Below are 14620 nucleotides of genomic sequence, written 5' to 3'. Positions count from 1 at the left end.
GGGGAGACGTCCCCGGACCCGCGAGCGTCATAGGCAGCGTCGCATGGGTCGTAAGTATGAGGCAATGGAATATCGCGTTTAAGCTCAGGAACTTTTATCTTGCTATAGCAATGCTGCCTGGGCTTGGAGCAGCCGAATGCTCAGTGGATGCCATGCATCTGGGAATATGGGAACAGTATACAGCCACACTAGCCGGAGAGGCAAAATCCTCAGGCGAAAGCGTTACGGCACGGGGCAAGGTAAAAGAAACCCCGCGCAAAGCAATAGAAAAACAAAAGACGCAGAATGCAGCGCGCACGTGTTTATTAGTCAAACCCGAGCTCGGGGGGGGGGCGAAAGCGCAGACCGTCCCTGAGGAGGGTCCACCCGGGACCGGAGACCCGAGAGAACTCAGCGCGACAACCCCTTCCCCGGATCAGAGCGCAGCCTGGCCCCGCCGCAGAGCTGAGCCCAGCCCAGCCCGGCAGAAGCAGCGCTGCCGCCGGAGCGGCGCGTTTCAAGCGGCGCGGCCCCGACCCCGCCGGAGCGCGCTCCGAGCAGCGCGACTCCGCTCCCGCCAGAACCCAAGCCCGCCCGCGGCTCCGTGCTGCTTCCCCGCCGGCGCGCCGAGCGGAGCAGCGCCGAACCCCGCCGCACAAGCCCCCCGGGACGCCCCCGCCGCAGAAAACCCCCGGGACACCCCCACCGCGAAAAACCCCCGCGAAAACCCCGCCGCAGAAAAACCCCGAGAAGCCGCCGCTTCCCAATCCGTCCTGCCGCCGGTCAGAGATCCGCGGTCAAAGGCGCAGCCGCGCGCGGGGCGCTCTTGGCGAGAGCCGGCGGGAGAGACCGGAGTCGCAGGGGCCGCGGCTCGGGGAGAATCCCCGGCCGCGCGGCCATGCGGTCACTTTGAAAATGGCGCCGAATGCCGCGGAGGGGGGCGGAGCCCGGGCGGTCCCGGCGCGAAAACTCGGACACCGCGCGATCTCAGAAATGCGCGCGCGCGGGAGAAAGGGGCGGAGAGCGGCTCGGGGCACAGAGCCAATCGGCAGCCGCGCCAGGAGCCGCCACCATATAAGGGAAAAACCACCCCCCGCAGGGGGCGCGGCGAGCCGGGGGGGCGGGAGCGGCCCCTCCCCCGCAGGGTGGAGCGAGCCCGGGGCCGAACAAAACGGCGCGGAGCCCCGGAAGTACGCTGGCATTTCATTTCCGGCGCGGAGCCTGGCAACAGCTCTACCGACCTCTCCGAGCCGGCGGGAGCGCGCGGGCGGGGGGGGGAGCGCGCGGGCGGGGGGGGAGCGCGCGGACGAACCCAGCCCCCTCCCACCGCAAGCGGCGCGCGTGCCGCAGGGTCAGCAAGAGATGCCCCCGATACGGGACCCCGGGGTAGCCCTGGCTATGAAAGTGGAGAGAAAGCCCCCGGGGATGTGGGGGACGTGCTGCCTCTGTGGCAATCAGAACCCCCATGTAGTGAGACCATAAGAGCCACTGCTGCACACCACTGCTACCAACCAAACCTGACCCTCAAAACAAAACTAATGAGAAGCTATAAGTTCTGTTTGCAGGGCATGCTTGTGAACCATCCCAGTGACACACACACCCCTGCTCCAGAAAGAGATAACAGACCACCAAACTGCCAGACAACACCTGAAAATCCCACGGTGGTAAGATCCAAACATGCACAGTGTCTTTCTTCATGCAATTTTACTGTTACAAGCTTGTAGCCAAAGAAACAAGCTAGCCCAGGCCACTACCCTCATCAGCTATTTAAGTGAGTCGTGCAACAAGTAACAAAGTGCTCAAAAAAGTCACCATAATAAATACCCCATCCTTCGTGTTCCATATAGCCAGCCTGTTTAGAAGCTATTTTACTAACCCTAAATGAAACCAAATCAAACCTAACTAACCCATATTAATTTTGCTATAATATTAAACCCCCTTTTTCTACAAAATCATTGCTTTAAATACCCCCTTCAATTACTCCACAGCCAGTGTCCCCCACCAGTGCAAGTAAAACACTCCCCACAGAAGACCAATAAATAAATAGTCCCATCCACATTTAAAATGTAAGTTTGCCAAAAACCCAGGGTGAATCCTTATATATTCCTTACCAAGTTTAATAAGTCTATCAACTTCTGTGTTCAAGTTCTGATTGTTTCTAAGGTCCTACATCACTCAGACGAAAAAATATACCATCTTCTCGAAGAACCTAACAGACTCCACAAAAAGAAAATCATCACAGGTATAACTATCGCAATGCTGCTCGGCTTAGGAGCAGCTGACACCGCCACGGGCGTCTCAGCCATCGCAACCCAGCAACACGGACTCTCCCAGCTGCAAATGACCATCGATGAGGACCTGCAGAGGATCGAGAAATCCATCTCCTATCTAGAGAAATCAGTCTCTTCACTTTCAGAAGTAGTTTTACAAAATAAGCGAGGACTTGACCTTTTATTTATGCAGCAGGGAGGATTGTGTGCGGCGTTGAAGGAAAAATGCTGCTTTTATGCAGATCATACAGGAGTCGTTAAAGACTCCATGGCAGAACTCCGAGACAGACTGGCTCAGAGAAAGAGAGACAGGGAGACCCAGCAGAGCTGGTTTGAATCCTGGTTCAATCAATCACCTTGGCTCACCACTTTAATTTCCGCCCTGGTAGGTCCACTGGCAATACTGCTTTTGGCTATCACCATAGGACCATGCCTGCTGAACAAACTAGTCTCGTTTGTTCAAGCCCGTCTGGAAAGGGCAAACATTCTGTTCGTAGGCCACCAACAAATGCTATAAACCAAAAAACTGCAAACACAGTCAGTAGCTAAAGCCTTCAGCACCTGCCTTAAAAAATCTACCCTGATCTACTAAACCACCCTTTCCTTAACAAGTTACAAGTCTGTACCTCACTCCAATGCCTCTATCTACAACTACCTCATTTTGTATATGATAAGGAGGGGGGAGGTGTGGTAGATAGGGACAGGCGGAGCGGAAGATTACCGAGATGTCACGGAAAGACAGACCCCTTCCCCCCTCTCTCTCCCCTGCTTATCTGCTAACCCCAGGAGTCAGAAAAGAATGTAGCCACACCTGTCCTGGTAAAATTCCACTACCCACTATCCTCCGAGACCCCAAACCCCCCTCTGACGTAGCAAAGACTCCTAAACCTATATAAACCCACGAAATAGGATAATAAACGCTTTTCAACCGTCTGCCATATTGGTATCTGCGTGTGTTGATTAGCCCGAGTGGCTTGGACGAGACCAGGCCGCCGTGCTGCCATCTGAACCAGGCTCCTGGTTGTCTTTCATAAAGGCAACAACTGCCATAAGCTCACAAGGGAAAAATGACAATGCTCTGAGCCACCAATATCAATCATACATTTAACTTCACTTAAAGCTTAGTAAGAAAATAATTGGAAATATAAAATCAAAACCTCCTTTTTAATAGATGCCCATAATAGCCAGTCTACAATAAGACACTAAGAGAATCAAAGTTTGTAGGGATGCAGAAAGATTTGGTCCTAACAAGTCGATAGTTGATGAGTGTCTGTGTAGATATATATCTACCCTCCCCGACACACATACATATATGAGTATATATATAACTATGCAAAACAACTTTCCTGTATTTGAAATTTTGCTGAAGATTAAGAACCTGATTTTTTTAACATAGTGATATGGTTACCTATTGGATTAAACTCATGCATCCTCATGCCTGGAGGTAATTTCTTCTCTCCAATGTGAATATTCTCTATCTTCTGATCAGTTGTATTTGTTACAGTCACTTGCACAGGTACCATACGATCACCAAAAATGCCTGGCTGTCGTGAGAAGTGATAATGAGCTGCTAAGCCTTTCCCACTCATTCGATGAAGCAGTTCATGTGTTTTTGTTGGCACAGAGACTTGCATAGTGACCTGTAAAGTATAACACAATAGTTGGCAAATGCTGTAAGTCAGGAACAGTAAAAATGACAATTGAATACTGCATTTTTCACTCAGTTAGAGCACCTGCTTTTGAGCTGGAATTTTAGTGAACCAGAAACATGTGAAATACATAAGCAAATTGCTGTAATAGATATCAGATAAAGAGCCTAAAACAATTTCTGGTGCTGATAATACCTTTATCATATCTGTCTCACTTTCCACTATAAACCTCATTTCAATTTTTTAGCTTTACAGTTAGCTATTAAATTACCACGTTTTTTAAGAATTACAGTTAAATAGTTATGTTTTTTCCAGCAAGAGACCTCCTGTGCATCAGAATTCAAGGGTATTCCCAAGCTCATTGTGTGAGGTGAAAGTATATTGAGAAATTGTCTTCTGTTTCTCCTGTTAAAACCACAAAAATTGTTGTCTAACAATTACACTGGTGGAATAGTAAAAACATAGTTATATAGAGCAGAAAGATGCTGACACTTCTTAAATAGTCTTGCTGCTAGAAACAAAAAGAAAAATCCCAAGGATGTTTCAGTCAGTTCTATCCTGCAGAAATAGCATAAAAAAAAGAGATTCCATTTGCAAACATAATCCCAGATACCACTGACAAGGAAATAATGAGCTCAAAAGTAAGGAGTACACAGAAATATGAACACAAGTGAATTTGAATTCTTTACACAGGTTTTAAGGAAAGATCAGAGTTACTTCAAATTATATTTATAAAATAATGACCTGTCACATGATGAAACTTACAACTCACATGAAATGAATGGAAAAGGTATAATTTGCATGGACCTTCACAGTTACGGAAAACTCAAAAACATCTTTAAATAGAAGTCCCAAACTTTCACAGATTAATAGTCTGCTTAGTTTTCTAGAAATAACTGACACGGTCAAACTCTCAAGAAAAAAGCTTCAGTTGTCAGGAAATTATAAAAGAAATACATTGAATAATGAAAATCTTATTGGTACACAGAAAGAGACAATAACAGTAAGAGGTTATTAGCAGTCAAATTAGCATGCTATTTAAACCATTACTCAAATAATGAACAAAACCCAAGTTTTAAGATGGAATTTAAAAATTATTTTTAAGTTTAAGCTTAGCCTCTAACTTTTAATATTCAATTCACTTTGAGGAGAACATGCATAATAGAAAAGTTATTTCATGAAATAATTCTCCAATTTTACATTAACAAGTGCAAGATCTATGTTTAATTCATGTTAACAAAAGTATTTTGAAGTACACTTGCTTCTCTGTTCTAACTTAAGGCTAGCTTTATTAACAATATTTATTAATAGGAATGAAAACATTAAAAGTATTCAGAAGTTCTGTAGGTATACAGAAACACAGAGCCATTGAGGCTGTAAAAGATATCTATGTTTTGTGTCCAACTGTTTACCCAGCCCTGCCATCTTCAGTAAACCATATTGCTAGGTGTCACACTCACATGGTTTCTGAAGACTCAGAAGAATGATGATTCCACCACTTCCCTAGCAGGTCCATTCCTATGCCTGATAACTCTTTCAATGAAGAAATTTTTTCCTAATACCTAACCTAAACCTTCCCTGCCACAACAGGAGGCCATTTCCTCTTGTTCTATCATTTACCTGGGAGAAGAGGCCAACCCCCACCTGGCTACACCCTCCTTTCAAACAGCTGTAGAGTGATATGGTCCCTCCTGAGCATTCTTTTCTCTAGGATAAATACCTCCAGCTCCCTCAGCTGTTCCTGACTGGACTTGTACTCCAGACACTTCCCCAGCTCCACTGCTTTTCTGTGGACTTGCTCCAGCACCAGAATGATCTTATTGTAGTGAGGAGCCCTAAACTGAACACAAGATTTGAGGTGTGGCCTCACCAGTGCTCAGTACAGGGGGACAATCCCTGCCCTGGTCCTGCTGGCCACACCATTGCTGATCCAGGCCAGGATGCCATTGGCCTTCTTGGCCACCTGGGCACACCCTGGCTCATTCCAGCCACTGTCACCAGCACCTCCAGGTCCTTTCCAGCCATTTTGCCCCAGCCTGTGGCACTGCCTGGGGTTGCTGTGACCCAAGGGCAGCACCCACCACTGGCCTTGTTGAACCTCACACCTTTGGCCTCAGACTTTTGGATCTTTGCCTTTTACAAACCCATGCTGGCTGGGCCAGATTCCCTGGTTGTCCTACATGTGCTGAATGATGGCACCCAGGATGAGCTGCTGTAAAATGCATACACATAGAGAAAAAACCTCTCACTATAGTTAAATTGTAATACCGATTCAAATTTTACTGAATCCTTTCTGTAATTTTTAGAAATTTTAATCTATGCCAATGCCTCCTTCAGCATTACTTCTTGTTTCAGTAATAAAAAGCTTGTGAACCCATTCACTTTTATTTTCAACATCATATTATATGTAGCAGCAAAAACACACAGGACCATCAGAATAATAACAATGTGTTTAAGTCATCTTTCTTTGTACAGAACCTTAATTTTCACTTGTATTTAATGTGGCAGTACTATAAATAAATAAAACATATGTATGTTGAACAGAGCAATTTAATTCAGGAAAATTGGAGTTTTCAAGACCTCTACTTGCTAGTAAGGATTTTGAACTGACAAAGGCTGATGTGACTGTAATGTGATGTATTTAACATCTGCATCAGTCTGGTAAACAGTTTTTTGTTTAAATTCTAAAATTTTTAATACAGTTGCGATAAAACTCATGGGGCAGATACCTGCAATCATTCTGGGATTAAAATAAAACCACACAGAGTTAACAGAACAAGAAGCATCTACTAACCAGGAGATAATCTCCTACAAATCTTACACAGCATATGTTTAAATAATAGAAGTCGTTTGTGTACCTTTGGATGGTTTATGAAAATAACCAATCAATTCTGCAGACACAACATTATTTCTAAAGGAAATCCATGTGACTCATGATGCCTGCAGATACACAGAGACAAACCACACATATTTTATCAGTTTATTACAGTAAGCAAATAAGCGTGGAATGAGAGTGCACATAACTGTCTACTTAACGCTTACTGAAACATTTATAAGAGCTGTTATCTCCCTAATAACAGACAGACAGTGTGCAATTTTAGAGAGGAGAAAAGCTTCATATTTTTTAACACTTCACTAAAAAGTAACTGAAGAGTGTAAAATGAAAAATACTCTGTGCAGTTAGCTGGTAATGGACCATATTATCAACTCAAGTTAGATTTATAGGATACAAACTAGTCACTAATAGTTATTTTATGACAGAGCATGTCTGCTTTTTTGGGTTTAGATTATTAAGATTAAACTTGCAAAACTTTTTTTTATACAGCTGTTTAGAAAGACAGTAAAAAAAATTAAAATACTGACTGCCCTCCCACCTCATTTTGACTGAAAGCAACCACATGTAAGGACACTACACTGATACTGTATGGTTACACTATCTTGGTACCAGTCAGACTAGCCGAAAGGCTGACTGCATGTGCTGAAAAGATAATTAATCACCCCAAAAGAACTGCAAGTATTTTTAAACTAGCTCTTGTATAAGAACAAGAGCAACATTAGGGTTTTGCCCCCACTCCTTTATCATGGGGAAAAAGGGGAAAAGTGTAACAGCACTGACAGTAGCAGTTGTGACTTTCTTTATTACAACTGAGCTAACTAGTTACAAACCACTGAATCTTCCCAATATGAACATGTTTCTTTTTGCCAGCTCAGTAAGTCTTTATTAATTAAGCTCACACTGATGCAAAAAACTATTTCCCCTAATTATTTAAAATAAAAAGCACGACATGGTTTATTAAACCTACTACTGAAAAGAGAGGCCGTCATACATTCCTGTCCGAAGTACCACAGAGTCGCAAAGAATCAAAATGGTTTGGACTGGGAGGGACCTTAAAGAAGCAGTGTTACTATTAATACTATTACTACTACAGATACAAAATTCTGTTTCTTTTCTTTTGTACTTGTTCCTTTGTTTCAAAATCCTGCGATAATGAACATAGACTTATTCTTGATCCTAGCTCATGAATGTATATATGTTTGGATAAAAGCTGTATTATTGGAAAAAAAATATTTGCTTCTAAGGATGATGAAAATTATAATTCTATTCTTCTAATTTACATTCTGTTAAAGCAGTAGACTATAACTAAGTTGAACCTCACACCTAAGTAGGTGTTACTTTAATCCAAGTAATCCTCCTGCTGGCAATATCCATGACATAATCCAAGAATTACCTACTGAGCTGTGAGAGCTATAACCTCTCTCACTCTCATAGTGAGGTTATGCTCCAGTAACTCTGCAAAAGCTAGCAGGAGAAGGGCTATCACACAGTCTAGCCACATTTACATGATCTTTCAACTGAAACCATGAGAGCAACTTAACTATAATTTTCTAGTATCAGGAGAAAGATGGAAAACCAGAAAAACAATAGTCAACTACTGGCAGGAAATACTGTCTTTTGCTCAATTACCAGTTATATATTACTTACCATCACCAGGCAATGTCTCCCTTATACAGCTCTTAGAAAAAACAATTATTAATTCATAAAAAAGATAAAATAAAGTGCAAGCAAAGAATGTCATCATCCTAGTCTGCATTATTTCAAGAAGATGTTGGAAATCCCAACATTACAGCATACCTAAGTCACAATAATATGGATTGCCAAAGCAATGACAGAATCCCCCTAACAGGGAGCAAGGAAACCAAACAAGAAATCAAAGTAGCTCCTATTTTGTACAATCTGAAGAAAAGCAACTGGATACGGTCATTTAATTTGGGCTAATTTATCTAGACATACAGACATTCAAGGACGTATGTTGAATTTTGGAAAACACTTTCCACCAAAGGTGCATCCAACTGCTCTACCAAATGCCTTCTAAAAGCATACATCCTATCTCCCCTCTTTTAGACTCCACACTTCTCGTAATTATTAACATGTCAATGAGGCTAACTGAAAGTTACCATATTAATAATCATATCGTTAAACCATTACTGGATTCAGACAATTTCATACATTACAAAACGAGTTTCCAAAATTCTTACTTGATTTTGATATTGATAGATTAATACCTTTGTCTCCAAAACCTTGCAAGAAAAATAAAAATCGAAAGAAATGAAACCCAAAATTGCTCAGATAAATTCCACTGATTTTTAAATCACCCAGAGATGTATCTCAAACAAAAGATCACTTTTATTATGCTGCCCATAGTATACCTCTGTAAAGCTGCCAAAATGAATTGTTTCTCTGCCTTTATTTTTTTTTTTTTCTGTAATATTTGTATGGTCCCAAATCATCCTTTCAAGAAGAATCAAGTGTTCAAGGTAATTATAAAATGGCTTGGGTTGGAAGGGATCATAAAGATCATCAAGTTCCAATGTGCCTGCCATGGGCAGACATACCTTTCACTAGGTCAGGCTGCTGAGAGCTCCATCCAACCTGGCCTTGAACATTGCCAGGGTTGGGGTATTCACAACTTGACTGGACAACCTGTTCCAGTGCCTCCAACCTCAGAGAACAGAATTTCTTCCCAATATCTAATCTAAACCTGCCTTCTTTCAGTTTGAATCCATCCCCATTGTCCTGTCACTGCATGCTCTTGTAAAAAGTCTCTCCATCTTTTTTGCAGGCTCACTTCAGGTACCAGGAGACTGCAATTAAGTCACTCCAAAGCCTTCTCTTTTCCAGCCTTTTCTCATAGGAGAGGTGTTCCGTCTCTCTGATCATCTTTGTGGCCTCCTCTGGACTCCCTCCAGCAGTTCCATGTCCTTCCCATGCTGGGACCCCAGAGCTGATGCAGCACTGCAGTGGGCTCTCAGCAGAGCAGAGCAGAGGGGCAGAATCCCCTCCCTGGCCCTGCTGCCCACCCTGCTCTGGATGCAGCCCAGGACACGTGTGGCTTTCTGGGCTGGGAGTGCCCATGGCTGGGTCATGTCCAGCCTCTCATCCCCAGCACCCCCAAGTCCTTCTGGGCAGGGCTGATGTGATCTGCCCATCCCCAGCCTGTGCTGGTGCCAGGGTTGTTCTGACCCAGGCGCAGCACCTTGCACTTGGACTTGATAAACTGCATGAGATTCCCATGGGCTCTCTCCCAGAACTTGTCCATTTGCCTCTGGATGGCATCCTGTCCTTCAGGTGTGGTAACTGCACCACTTCACTTGGTGTCATCTACAAATTTGCTGAGGCTGCATTTGATCCCATTGTCTATGTCATTAATGAAGATACTAAATAACACTGGTCCCTGAGTGACACCACTTTATCACTGATGTCCATCAGGACTCTGAGACGCTGACCACCACTCTCCAGAATGTGGCCATCCAAACACTTTCTTAACCATCTAACAGTCCACTCATCAAATACATCTCTCCAATTAGACAGAGGGGGAGGCAAAATAGGGAGAGCAGGAGGGCACGATGAAGGGGACCCGTAACCACAGGGAAATCCCACTTACCCCCTTATCACATTTCATTCCTGGATCTCATCTGATCCCCACACCCTACTTCATTGCAAATTACAGATCCTGTAACACATTCCCTCTGGCAGGGCTGTCTGTCACCTGGCTCAGGCAGTTATCCTCCACACATTCCAGCAGTCTCCTGCATTGCCACAGCTCTCCAAGCTGCTTTTACAACAACTGCTAGGGTGGCTGAGATCCCCCTGCAGGACACAACCCCCAGGCACAATGCCTCCTGTGCTGGAGCAGGAAGGTTTGGTCAAGGGGCTCCCCTTGGCCAGGCGGCTGTAGCAGACCCCAGCCAAAGGCTCCTTTTGCTGCCTCGCTCTCTGACTCCTACCCACAGGCTTTCCACCTGCTCATGGATATAAGCTGTGAATCTAGAGACTATCAAAATATTCAGTAGTACTAAATTAACTATTTTCTAATATTTTTATACCCCTTAGATTTTTTCCAATGGTTTTCTTAAAATAGAATCAACAAGACAGAATTGCAGTTACTCTATATCAATAGAAAGTATTGCTCTTTGAGCTATGACTATGTGATATAAAGGAACGAGAATTGGGCCTTAACCTGGAGTTCACAAACAGTAGAAAACTCCAGTAATTCCATACTAGACTAATCAAGAACTTTCAAAACAGAGCGTGCACCTGTTTTATGTAACTGGGGGCCAGTGAGACAGCTTGCATTTTGCATAAATAATAGAGCCTAAAGCTTTGTATTACAATAGCACGTGGTTTTATTTGAGATTTGGTACCTTTTTCTTCTGCTGAGTGTAATGAATCATATGAATTATCAAATGAAAATATTAGTAAAATCTTTTAAAATGCCACATAAGAAAAAAGTTTGTTAGCAACAAAATGGGAATATTGTCATGATTAGTTAAAGTTATTAAACAAGCATGAAGAAAAGGGCTAAAGTCAGTCACATAAGTATGGGATACAAACCTTGGTATAAATTCAGAAATACACATTCTCCCCCAGAGGGTCTGCTGCAATCATTAGTGGACTATAAAAAGGGCTTAAATAGATACCAAAGAAAATTCTTTTTGTAGGAACACTAACAGAAAATTCCTACACTTCAACTGGTGAAATTTGTATCTGTGTATGAGAGATCTCAAGATTTTTTACTCTTTTGTCCTATGTATGCTTCCATGAGGTGAAAACCAGATAGTCTGGTGGCTGATGGATATGTGAGACTTTCATCAAGCAGCATGAAACACTTTGTCATTAGGTGTTTGAAGAAAAACGCATTCTCCCAATACAAAACCAAGTCATTTACTTCAATTTAGTGATTCCATTCTTCCACTGACCACTAAACTGTGAAGTCTGAGAACCACACTTCAGCATATGGTTTAGTGGTGGCATTGGCAGTGCTAGGTTTGCAGTTGGACTCAATGGACTTTTTCAACCTCAATGATTCTTTGATTCTATGATTACCTGAAGTAGTTCAGGAGTTAGAAAAACAGAGTAAGGTGTCAGCCTCACCTTGCATCCTAACTCTGAATTTGCAATAGTAGACATTGCTGAGAAGGATTAATAGAGATTTTGGCTTTGAGTCTAAATGACTTCAAGAAGTTCCTACAAATGGTTTCAAGTATATTATCTTGATTTTGGCAAACAGCCAGTACTCAAAAATGAAAACACACTGTACCCTACTGACCACAATGTATAATCTTACAGTTAGATTTATATGAAAACAACTCCTGCATATTGGTTCCTTTCAACAAAAGCATCTCACTCAAATTTTTCCCCAGAAAAAGGACATAATCTGTTGGGATAAGTGTATAATTTAATTGAAACACTTCTATACAGTATTACCCACAAGCCAAAGTGAATTCTGCCTTTAATTCACTATATTTAAAATCCAGTATGGGTATTTATGAATGTCAAAATGCAAATTACATCTTTGTCACCTTCATACAACTATATTTGAATTTCATTCACTACACCGCTGTTGAAGACTGCAACATGTTATTCTGGCTTCTGTCAGGATGATCCTAATGCACAATAGACCACTCACAAGGACAAAATTCTGAAATAAGCACTGGACTCATTGCACGTGGACATCTGTATCAGCACTTCTTCAATGCAGGAGAAGAATCTCTGTGTGTAGTACACTACATCTCTTATACAAGATATTGACATGCCAATTTTCTCCAAGTTTTATTTAATTATACACATAATATTTTAACCTAAACAAATCCATAGTCCTTCGACTGCAAAAAATTACCTGAGGCCATGATAACATAGTTTTTCTGTGTTTTGTTTTCCTTAAGCTTTGTTTTCCATCCTTAAAAAGCAGGAAAAAAAAAATCCTGCACTAGTTAGTAGTCTGTTAACCAACAAAGAAGTTTATTTATAACCAATTATCTTCAGTTTATTTGTCTAAATTTAAAAGCACTATTTTTAAAGAAACAAAATTTGTGGTGTCAAATGACATATCTATCCTTCATAAAAACATTTCGTTTCACGCTTGTAAGAAGAAACACCATTCTATCCCATCCACACTGCTCAGAACAATGCAAGCAACACCAAGCACAGCATGCTGCTGTCAAAAACCTCACCCCATGGATGTCTCTAATGAAGGCTCCACTGTACAGACACAGACACTGAACGTAGGCAGTAGCTGTGGCCACGGTTAAGGCATTTAACTATGTGGATGACTGATGGCAAATTAGGTAGGTAACTTTCTCTCATCTATTTTTGCAATTATCTTGGTCCTACCCATGTAAAGTATGACTGCTGCTATTGTCTAAGACTGCCACAGATTGTTAGCTCACTGAGCATAAATGCAGCAGTAGGAAGACTGCAACAATGACCATTATTAAAACTTAGTGCATTTTAAAACATCTTTTAGTACACAAATGTATCAAATGTATTTCATAGCAGGTCTAATTTATGATTCATATAGCAAGCATACATTCTAATGGTGCTGGTGTTACAAAGGTCCTTCAGTGTAAACAGTAGAATGATTTTTATAAATTTTTTCATAAACCATTCCAAAGTAATAACAGTAAAGTTAAACATACTTTTGCAGTCATGAACTACTAAATTACACCATGCAACTGAAAGATACATTTTAGAATTCTTACAAATGTACCTTTCCTCCATTCTTCTACAATTTTGAAATAAAAAACATAGATGTCAGGGACTACAAACAACAACCAACACTTGCAACCATATAAAGATGGAAATGTTTTTTAATCCAAGTGAACAAAAGTTAAAAATGAAAATTTTTATGAACCTCAAAGAAATCAATACAAATTATGAAGATTCTAGAACTACTATTTTAAATCTTAATATGTCAAGGCCCTGTTCATCAAGCCATCAGGAGAAAAGCTCATAAAAATAAGGTGAAAGTCCGGAAAAAAGCAAGCTTTCAAAAACTCATCTCTCTGATGATACAGCGTTTAATCATAGTGCTGTTCAATAGCCTTTTAAAGAGTTTTCTGTCTCTCCAATATCCTCTAGCGTCTGTGGCTCAGAGGGCAGAAAACATTTCCAAATTATTCTGATTTGAGAACAAAATGGCACGTTGTGTACCAACTTTTTTAAAAAAAACCTTCACATGTGTTTGAAGGTGGGTGATGGAGGGTATCCCCCTCCTGCAAGAAGGGTATCCCCTTCCTATTAGCAAGAACTTCTAGAGCACATTAAAATGCATCTGCATTGACATAATTTAAAAGATTCTAAGTCACCCCATTTTAACAACTGCAATGTCCTTGCATTTCACTTTGTACTGCTAGCCTACAAGTCATGAGGCAACATACTGCTAGTGCACAACATGAAAGATATGGCTTATTAGCAATAACATCTCTCCACTAGTTGAGTTACTCCCATGCTTAGCTTTTACTTTCAATGATCAAATACCTATTTTCTCAAAAAAAGTTTTATTTGCAGCATTTTTGGACAAAAATCTCAGTATTATAATTTAATTCCAGGTGTTTCACGCTATGTCATGGTGATTCTTCAAGTAAAAGTGCAGCTGCAGCTGCATGCATCAACCAAAACCTGGTTATTTATTTTTTCAAGTATGCAAAGCTAAAAAAAAAAAAAATTCTAAATTTCAGTGACCAAGACATTTTGTTAGTTAAAAGCATTTATTTCTATTTCCATCTATATTTAACAAGCAGAATTTAATTTCAAGACTTATAGACTCTATAAATAAATAGATATATGTGGAATTTGAATGAAATAATTTAAAATTATAAAGGACCCCTATGGCTTTTGGAGTAATTCCTCTCTGCAAAAATCCAAAATTATAATCAGTCATT

The 14620-nt window shown here is 41.5% G+C and overlaps 1 protein-coding gene across 8 annotated transcripts in view; it reads right to left on the bottom strand.

The window, feature by feature from the left end:
• The window catches only part of AP3B1 (adaptor related protein complex 3 subunit beta 1), a 155358-nt gene that overhangs the window by 30427 nt on the left and 110311 nt on the right, over positions 1-14620 (bottom strand). For all 8 annotated transcript variants that reach the window (XR_003957143.4, XM_030258591.4, XM_072922672.1 and 5 more), the window contains one exon: positions 3658-3889. Coding sequence is in view for 7 of the 8 variants with exons in the window: in XM_030258591.4 (XP_030114451.1) it covers positions 3658-3889 (232 nt within the window). In the remaining variant the exon portion in view is untranslated. The remainder of the gene's footprint in view (positions 1-3657; positions 3890-14620) is intronic.

The sequence above is a fragment of the Taeniopygia guttata genome, chromosome Z (genome assembly GCF_048771995.1).
Source record: "Taeniopygia guttata chromosome Z, bTaeGut7.mat, whole genome shotgun sequence".
NCBI classification, from domain to species: domain Eukaryota; kingdom Metazoa; phylum Chordata; class Aves; order Passeriformes; family Estrildidae; genus Taeniopygia; species Taeniopygia guttata.
The sequence above is the reverse complement of the archived record's forward strand: the minus strand, read 5'-3'. Positions and strand labels throughout refer to the sequence as shown.